The 10,430-nt window shown below is 34.0% G+C and overlaps 1 protein-coding gene across 1 annotated transcript; it reads right to left on the bottom strand.

Moving 5' to 3' along the window:
- Positions 1 to 4,110: 4,110 nt before the first annotated feature.
- On the bottom strand, positions 4,111 to 7,463 carry LOC131052576 (stearoyl-[acyl-carrier-protein] 9-desaturase, chloroplastic). Its single transcript, XM_057987161.2, has 3 exons — positions 6,706 to 7,463; positions 5,165 to 5,666; positions 4,111 to 4,936 (listed from the first exon to the last, which is right to left on the bottom strand). Exons 1-3 carry the CDS (start codon positions 6,882 to 6,884, stop codon positions 4,376 to 4,378), a joined length of 1,242 nt encoding a protein of 413 aa, XP_057843144.1. The 5' UTR covers positions 6,885 to 7,463; the 3' UTR covers positions 4,111 to 4,375.
- Positions 7,464 to 10,430: the final 2,967 nt, after the last annotated feature.

Genomic DNA, 10,430 nt, shown 5'->3' with positions numbered 1-10,430 from the left:
TAAAGTATAAACAGCAACCTGAAAATCAATAAGAAAAACTATATAGACAACCATTTCATTAAAGACCAAGCACCAGTACCACTGAAGTCATCCATATGATGCAGGGGTGCAGCAAAGTTGAGAACAACAGAAAAATGGGGTTTAGCCCCTCCAAAACCTATTACTGAATATTGACTGAAAGATAAGAGGTTCAGCCCTCATCACTAATTGAGAGTTGTGAACCCAGAAGACAACTGACTCGGGTTCAAGTCTCACTGGGTCCATTTGGACACCATTAAACTTGCCAAACCCGTCCGAATGAGTTTCCAGAAAGTACCCATCACAGCTTTGATGACCCTTGGGCTTCCAGGAACATGCAACAGAGGTGACACCTCAAGAAAATGACTTAAATAATTTTTCACGGTACGTCAAGGGTGAAATGTAGTAAAAAACTCCGGATATCTATAAGAGCTTGTAATGTGATCCTAGTAAAGAGTCTTAAAAGTTAGCAGCAATTGTATGAATGATTCCAAACAGCATAAAAGATCAAATAGTATCTTTGCAGAGCAGAGAGTAGTAGGATGCAGTAAGATTGATACATTGACTCCAAACTAATCAAATCACCATAATGAAAGCTACTCTTTGTGTTGGAAGTGGATTGACTCTGAGAGGGGGTGAATCAGAGTCAATAATCAATTTAACTCTCTTTAATTTTTTCTTACTTTGGAAAACTCTTTTAACACACATATGACACCCTAACTTGTATCGAAGCATGCATTTCTGATTAAACAATATATATAATTGAGTAATCTTGATATGCTTCTTATTGAACTTGTCAAAGCATCAAATTATGACTGGTAGAATTAATTAAAAAACAAAGTGACCAGCATAAAGAATTAAAATTTTGTAGAACAACAATGAAGCATAAATAAATGTATTAGAGCATTCATCTAATGGAACACATAAAGTGGATTAGCACACAACACAGATTTTCATGAGTGGAAAACCCTCTTGGGGTAGAAAAACCACTCGATAAAAGAATATTTTATTATCTCAAGAAGCACCCACTCCTTACACTGTATTTAGAAGTCTCAAACTTCAAGGAGCACCGACCCCTATGTCACAAATGATATCAAGAAAATATCTCCAATTACGAGCACTGATAAATTCAGAAGTGCATCATATTATGCAACTCTCAACTTGTCAATCACTGAACAAGATTAATACAAAAGATGGTCTATCACCGCCATCTCTATTTTTTTTTTTGTTACACCCTGTTATATTCAAGAGATCTATCCTTCATCAAGCAAAACCAACTAACAAAACTTCTTCCTTGACCACGCTCCAAAATCAAGTTCCCAAACTGTAATACGGGTTTTATAGAACTGAATCACAACCGAAATAAAACTGTTTTGTGTGTTCATCCTTGAGTAGGGTTACCAAACCCTAACTTAGGTTGGAGTTAATAAAAATTTATCACCAAAATAAATGTACTGCATAGGATCTCTTCAGAAATAAATGTACTTCTTTCCTTTTCCCAATTTTTGTTTCAAAAAAAATTACTTGTGATTATTTCTTTGGAAGAATATAGTAGCAAGAAAGATATTTTTAATCTTTGCATTTTTGATAACTGGAAAAATACTCGGGACCATCTTTTTCATTTTTTTAAAAATAGAAAAGTAAACACTTTTATCTTTCTATTTTTTTCTTCTTTCACTTCCATTTTACTTTTTACCCTTCATGGTTTGACAAGAGAAAACACTTTTATCTTTCTTTCTTTTTTTCTTTCACTTCCTTTTTTACTTTTTACCCCTCACGGTTTCACAAGACATACTGCAAAAATAACAATTTGACAATTTGATGCTAAAACAATTGCGAGAAATCCCCACAAAATTAGCCATAAAATATTACCATCTGAAGCATTCATACCTGTAGATTATTAAATCAAAAAATACCACAATGCGAATTTGAAGAACCACTGGTCACTGAACCTACCTTCTTCTCTTCCACAAAAAGTTTCACTATCAATGAATACCAAAAATTAATCTGCTTACACCTGTCCACTATTCATAGAGATAAAGCTATATAGTCACCAAAACCTTTTTGTCATCAAGGACAATGCAGCATAACAAAGGTAACACTTTGAATGTACTTGCTGATTTGCAGAATTTAATGGAATACTAGCTTAGGCACGGTTAATTTCCATGCTGGTGTTTCTCACATCCAGTTCTATTCCAAAGTAATTAAAGTGTCAATGTAATGCTTACTTTGTAGTAGCTTTCATTATTTCCCATGTTTGATAGTAATCTGCATTGCCATAAAGTTTTCTTGTCAATGTGATGCTTACTTTGTAGCAGTTTTCATTATTTCTAATGTTTGGTAGTACTATAAATTGTTATACAGTTTTCTTCACAGTTTAGAAAGCAGTCCCGTTTCTGTAAATTTTTTATCATTTTCTCTTCGAAAGATCTCAGATATCAAATTATAGATCTACTATTTTTTAATGCTTGATATCTCATCAAGGGAGAAACGCAGAAGAAATGAAGTATGATACTTCACAAAACTTTTACACCACAGTGAGAGAAAATTAACAGGTCTAATGGAATCAAAACTCTTCACACATTTAAAGGCCAAGCAAGACGTTTATACAATCCAGCTCTCTAACAAGCACATAATTTTGTAAGGAAAAAATAATTAAAAGCCTAAAAGGCTTTGTTTAGATTCACATAAAGCACAAAGATCGAATACAGTAGCTAGCTAATTACTTCTTTATTCCAAAGCAATGTTACATTTCAAGACTAAAGCAGAGAAAATCAGGGAAAACAAGCCAATAAGCCAAAGGAGTGTTCAACACCACAAAAAAGGACAGTTAAAAATGGATTTCAACATAACAGCTGAAAAAAACCCTGATATTATATAGAGAGATAACCTTAGCCAAGCGATCTTCTATTTCTATAAGACTGCGTAAAACCACAAAGAATGTGGCCGAGTTAGAAGGGCTAAGCAGCTAAACCCTCGTCTTAGAATGCCCTTGGCGTTTCTAGTATGATAATTTCTCTGACACGTCTGGGGAGAACATACATAACAAAAGATATTTGATGAGTTCTGCTATTAATTCATAGTTCAGACTGTGATATATTATGCTATGAATGCTAGCTAGGGGCCGTTGATTTATAGTTCAATCGGCTCTAGAGTTCAGTGTGTGGAAGTCTAGAGGCATATTTTTCTGCTAGCGCGTGCAAGGGTTTGGGATAAAATGGAAACGGAGAACCATTAGAGAGTATGTTTAAAATTATAAATGACTGGGTAGATTTCTCAACCCAAAAGATAGCCAATTTTTCTGCTCAAATTCAGAGATAATGTTGGTTGCAGAAGAGAAAATACTCTTAGGAAATCAGTATAAGGTAAAAGGTGTTGAAGTCGGGGGCGTGTAGTGCAGAATCCACATCATGGGTGAGATGGAGGAGAAGCTCGATGAAGCATGGCAGGACCCTAGAACCATTAGAGAGCTGCAATTATGGGAGCCCATTTGAAGAGCACTTTTGGTGGTACTTGTTAGTTGTTACAATTAATGGAGAATTGAAAGTTTTCAGTAAAAATCAATTAAAACTCTCATTAAGTTTGTGGTGTCCTAAACAGCGGATAAGAGGCACAAATTAACAGCCTGCTTCCTCCACCAGGGCTTCTGGTGAAGCGGTGGACTCATGAGTTTTAGACCTGGTCAGCAACCTGGAACTAAAATTTTACTCTGTTTTGTAAATAATTTTACTGGTTTCAAAGTGAAATATATAATGAAATATGGGTAGCAAGACCCTATCACAGCAAAGTAGGTTGTTACTCGGTGACTCACATCTCCTGTCATCATCGATTCTCCTGTTTTAACAAACATATGGCTTTGCATCTTTTTGGTTTTGCCCTTTCGACAACTTGGTTTTTGTCTGGCTTCTATAGTTCAATTTGCATGCTTGTATTAGGTCACCTAGTTATAGTTTTTAAGTGAGAATCACAAAACCCTGATGATCTGCAGTATATATTACTCTTAATGGGAAGCATTGCTCTTTGGTGGAATACTGATGGAAACTATCATGAGTAAGGCAGAAATGTTGTGAAATGATGGAACTAAAGGCACTCTTTGACAAAACATTTTTTTCCTTTATAAACTGATAAAAATCTACATCACTGAAAATGACTAAATCTTTTACAAACTACTTACTAAAAAAACCTGACTAGGCATTCAAATCCTTTGTTAAGGCTTCCAAACATGACAATCGAATTAAATAAATTAATAACTAGAAGCTTTAAAACAATCACTTGACAAATTCTAACAACTAATACTAACCTATACTGTATTAAAACTATGTTCAGAATATAATTTTCTATCAAATTTCCCGACATTTCATAGCACTACTTCTCTGTCGAATATCCAGCTGAAACCACATTTCTGGCCCTGTTTTACCCTTTCTTGAGCTCGTTCTTCAAGCCTTCTGATACGAGGCGGCAATTTACATACATAATCTTGAGCCTTCCTTCCCTCAGCTGAGAGGCCTTCAAGTTTCTCCACATTCCATCTCTTAACCAAGAATTCCAAGATATCCGCATAGTCCCTTGCTGTGTATACTCCTAACCTCTGTGCAACAGCTGAAAAGTGATCAAACAAATTATCATCCTGCCCATCATACATCAAATGGGCAGGCATAGAAATCTTCTTGCGCATCATGTCTTCAAAAGCTTTGACCGTATCGTTAGGGTCAATCTCAAACAACTTTTCAACTATTTTAATATATGCAGTCTCGTGGCGCTTCTCGTCTGCAGCAATAGTTCCACATATTTGAGCTAGTTTGAGATCGCCATGATATTTGGCAAATCTTGCAGTGTTACCATGTGATATGAATGTTGCCCTTTCCTGGAAAGATGTGTACAAAAAGCCAAGAAAGGGACTATTTTCTGTCCGTGGATCCTGCAGAGACATGAGCCTAAGTCAAAGTATATTACATTAATACAACTATGTTACAATTACTAGGGTCTCAAATAGAGTAAATGGAATAGAAAATGGCACATCTAAATGTATTGATATAGCTTTTAATATCTAATAGCCACAACATCAAATTCAACAATCATAATAGCTTTTAGGTAGTATATGTTTGCAAAGATCGGTGGAAAAATTAAAAAGAAGATGAAAGCTGACCATTCCCGATCCAACGAGGTACTGTATGGTCTTTTCGATCTGTCTCATGTCCACGCGGCCACACAAATAAAGATACTTATTGAGAAGATCGCCGTGTCTGTTTTCTTCAGCTGTCCACATACGAGTCCACACAGCCCAGGATGTGGGACTGGCACCACTCTCATCCCGCACAGCATCTAGAGTGTTAAGCATAGTCTGATAAGTCGGCAATGCTTCCTCCGTAATCATATCTCCCACTAGACAAACTAAATAGTCATCCGGCAATTCAAGGGACCGCTCCCGTAACTCTTTAATGTCATCAATAAAGCCCTCAGAAGCAGGATCGGGCAAAAAGTCTTGTGGCTGCCAGGAAGTCTCAACAGGTTTTAAAAGGGTCAATATATTCTCTTCTGCCCAACCCTCAAGTGATTTAAAGATTTCAATCTTCTGAGGTGGCATGGAATGGAGCACCTGTTCATGAACCTCACGTTTGATGAAATGATTTTTACCCTTTTCAACTTCCCTGAGAATGAAATACATCACTTCAGAAATTCTCCAGCAATCTATCTCACAGAAAACTAAAGATAGTATCATTGATCTACAATAGAAATTTATAGAAATTTGAAGGACACAAGTTCCAGAATACTCCTTGGGCATATTAGTATCTCAATTATAGGACAAAGAAAAAAATATAAAAGACGGCTACACAGGTTTCCAACGGGAAAAACACCCTAAACTTAATGTAATATTCATAGGAATAGAGGGAAACAGGTGAAACTGCTATTTCATGAAAATGCAAGCAAAAATTTAAACTAAAACCCCTGATTTAGTTTACTAATATAGAACAGAAGATTTAAAACTTAAGAACAACTCTAAAAAAACGCATAAATCTCGGGAAAATCCGAAACAGAATCATAAAACCACAGAACAGTGCTTCTTCCTTTCAAACACGGCTTTCTTGTCAGTATGATGCTTATTTCGTAGTAGCACAAAAATGCACATTTCCATAGTCATACAGTTTTCTTGACAATTGTATAAGAAAGCATTCCGGCTTCTGAATTGTTAAGATTCTAGCATTCCAGTTTCTGAATTGTAAAGCTTCTTGCAGAAAACTGTGTATTGCTTTTTAAATTACACTTTCTACTAAAAGCTTTACGATTCATCGCATAAGACTGGAAATATCATGTCTTTAATTCCCGTTTCTTAAAATGTTAAGTATTGTAAAACTTTATTATTTTCACTTGGAAAGATCTTACTTATCAAATTAACAGATCTACTCCGGTTTCTGAATCTGTGTATAAGAAAGCATTCCGGTTTCTGAATTGTAAATCTTCCAGCAGAAAACTGTGTATTGCTTTTTTAATTACATAGATTTCTACCAGAAGCTTTACAATTCATCGCATAGACTGGAAATATCTGTAAATGTTAAACATTGTAAAACTTTATCATTTTCACATGGAAAGATCTTAGTTATCAAATTAACAGATCTACTCTTTTCAATGCCTGAATTCTCATCAAAAGGAAAAATGTAGAAGAAATGAAGCATGATACTTCAAACTTACTTGGCCTTAGGAGGAAGCATCGCAGTCATCGAAACCCTGTGAGATCTAGCCGCCAAATTCAGCAGCCACGAAGTTCCTCCAAGTTTAGGGCCACTAAAACCCCAACAAGACACAGAAAAAAGTTCACTTCCTCCATATTTAGGGCTCACCATGCATTTCACAACAGACGCAGATGCCATCTCACAGAAAATATCACACCGACAACCAAAAAAGCCAGTACAAACAACTTTTCCAGTAGAAGTAGCTAAATAAGTTTAGACTTCAAACCGCCTCCACCATGTTTTCCTCACCACACTACGCTTTTAGACAACTTCCTCTCCTCTTTCCCTACGTTTCCTCATCACATTACTCCTCAATGTTGCATATGTCAATGGAGTGTTGCACAGTTTTCTCCTGTGAAAGGGATTTTCATCCACGTTAATGCTGATGTCTTGACTTCTGTCATGTATCAAACCTAGTGCTTTTCTAATGGTTGTATTGCCACCACAGCTTTTCCATTTTCTCTTGCGATGAAATCTTGCGGCATATCCTTCCCGGTCAGCATTTCGTGACTCTTCATTTCTTCTTAATTGACCTTCGATACGCCCGATGCATGACTTTCTGCCTGTAATTTCCTCTGGTTCTTCGCTTTCACGTTAAATCTAAACGGAAGAAAAAGATTTTTTCTATTTTTTGTGTGTATTTTATCGTTGTGGTCATTACCTCAGCAGAACGAGGACAAGCCAACTCTATTTCAAGCAACTCTGTACTAAGAAAGATAAAAGCATATAAATGGAAAAAATCTTTAAAATAATGTATATCTATATCTATATTTATATTTATATACAGAGATAGATGGAAATCGATTGACGTAGATTCTAACTTTAAAGTTGTTAGTTGTCATTGTCTATTTATAAATAATTGTATTATTATTTAGGTGTGAAATATTTTTAATTATTTTTATTTATTTGGGTGTGAACTATTTTTAATTATTTTTATTTATTTTTTAAATATTTTTAATTATTTTTATTTATTTTTTAAATATTTTTAAAGTCTTTATTTTTGTTGTTGAAAATATCTATTATAGTTGAAATCTTTGAAATTAATATTTTTTTTCTAATAGTTTAGGAGTGACATAATCAAATTAAATGTGAATACAAAAATCTAGAGAAGGTAAGAATTTAATGCATTGTAACATAAATAAAATGTGAGAGCTTTGAACATGAATGAATCACAAATCCCCATTTAAAATGTTTATCAAGGCATGAAATGAAGATGTCTCTATTTTTAGAGACAAAAGATTAAAAACAGATTGAGGTCGATTCTAACTTTCAAGTTGTTAGTAGCCATTGTCTACCCATAAATGATTGTGTTATTATTTGGGTTTTAAATATTTTTAAAAAAGTTTCATACCTCTTTTTAAGTCTTTATTATTGTTGTTGAAATTATTTAATGTAGTTGAAATGTTTGAAATTAATATTATTTTTATATTTTTGTTGTTGAAAGTATTTATGATAGTTGAAATGTTTGAAATTAATATTTTCTTTTTCTAATAGTCTAATAATGACATGATCAAATTAGTTGTGCATAGAAAAATCTAGAGAAGATTATAATTCAATGCATTACAACATTAATAAAATGGGAGAGCTTTGAAACGAATCACAAATCGCTATTTAAAATGTTTATGAAGGCATGACATGAAGACATCCCTATTTTAGAGATTAAAGATAGGATATATCATACAAACTTACTCCATTTATAACTAATAACTTGGAAGAGTACTATTTAAGTTCAAATTAACTAAAACACATCACATAATATAAATGACAAAAAAGAATTCTCATTACAATCACAATATTTTATATTAGAGAGTTAATTTGTCATCAAACTATGTATTAATGCTACAACAAGCAAAACAATGAAAATTTCATGCAAAGAACTTTTAAAAATGTACTCCAAAGACACCTAACCATTATCATAACTACTTGGAAATATATAATTTCTACCTGCAAATCTACCATTATTTGTTATTACCTCACAACCAGTAATTAAGTGTACATATCTTGAAATTAATTATAATTTTAAACAACACCCAAGAAATTAATAGCCACATGATTTACAAGTTTGAAGGCATTAAGAAAAACATAAACAAGAACACCAAGCACACCCAAATCCATAAGTGTCAACCTAAACTTCTTTAGGCCAAAGAAAATGGTAGGTTAAAGCAAATTAATGAGCAATTGGACTGCATAAATTAATAAAAGGAAACCTTGTTGATAAGATATTCCCTTCCCCTCCACACCGACTTTGAAGCCAACTCGATCAAAGCATAGAGAACACTCCATGCCAAACCAAACAACCAATTAGAGGTTTCCACCATTATTCTTATAGCTCTTGATGGTAAGCTGGACTTGAATTGAAAAATACCAACTAGACTTGATTATTGAGAGGTTATTCTTAGTATGTTCTACAACAATATTTATCTCCTCCAATAAAACATGTAGCTTGATAAGGAATAGACATGGTAGAAGTGAAGGATGGTAAGTGCCACAAGTGTAGATAAATACGATGCATTGAAACATAATTGGGTTAGGTTGTTTAAAATATGTGTTGGTGGCTAGCATTTTTTTCAATCATATCATTTTACAAGTATTAATATAATTGTAAGTAATAGTTTAGAAATACTAAGTAGGAAATAAATGCAAAGACAAGCTTTCCATCTTAGACTAAAACAAACCTCAAATAGAGCATGCAAACAAGTTCAAAAAAAGAAAACAAAATAAATATTACCATAAAACTCCATTTGCAAGTTTGATTTTCTCCAATGGTTTGGGATGTGGATGCTTTTGTACACAAAAGTACTTATTATGACATCATATAGTTATCATGAAATGGATTTGATGGAATGCAAAAGATGGCATGTCAATTTATAGATTTTTGGGAGGGGTGATGGATGATGGAGACGTGCTGAGAAGATCAATGGTAGAGAATGAATGAGAAAACTTTCTTAGGATTAAGGAGAGGATGAAAGGTCATGATGCGGTCTATTTTAAAATAGAGGGATATGATTACATTTACAAAAAATAGTAAATTGTTATATATAATTATAGGGAATGTGAGGGGACATACATTTAGAAGCTCATTTATTCTTGGATTTTGGTGGAGGGAATACATGTTCAATTAAATAATAATAAAAATAATTATTTTAGCCATGTGAGGTAAAAATAGGATATTGAATTTATTAAAAATATTTAATTATTGCAATGCCATGAATTGTAACTTGTTTACATTGTCACACTCCTTTATGGGCTCTTGCTTTATTGTGCCCCCTCATAGCTCTTTTCAAGCCTATTTTTGGCCCTTTCACTACCAAAATATTGTCATGGGTTCATTTGGTGACCAAATCTTATGTCCTGGATGCGTGCCCTCCATACCTACCTCTGTTCCACCCCTTTCTGGGTAGACTAGGGTGCTAGATGTCATAGTTCCCCCGAAACGGGCCCAAAATCAAAAGTGTTAGTGTCCCGATTCCTATCAATTATTATTTAATCCCAATACTTGAATATGACCATTGGTAGGCAACCTAATTTATTAAATACCTTGGGAACCCTATATAAGAGCAATTTGTGGTAAAGAAACCATATCCATTGTTGGTAAGCATAAGATAGATGATGTTTATTATGTTAAAGGTTTGAGACATAACCTTTTGAGTGTGAGAAAAATATGCATTAAAGGCTACAAGCTCA

Source organism: Cryptomeria japonica, chromosome 9 (assembly GCF_030272615.1).
Source record: "Cryptomeria japonica chromosome 9, Sugi_1.0, whole genome shotgun sequence".
Lineage (NCBI taxonomy): Eukaryota > Viridiplantae > Streptophyta > Pinopsida > Cupressales > Cupressaceae > Cryptomeria > Cryptomeria japonica.
The sequence above is the reverse complement of the archived record's forward strand: the minus strand, read 5'-3'. Positions and strand labels throughout refer to the sequence as shown.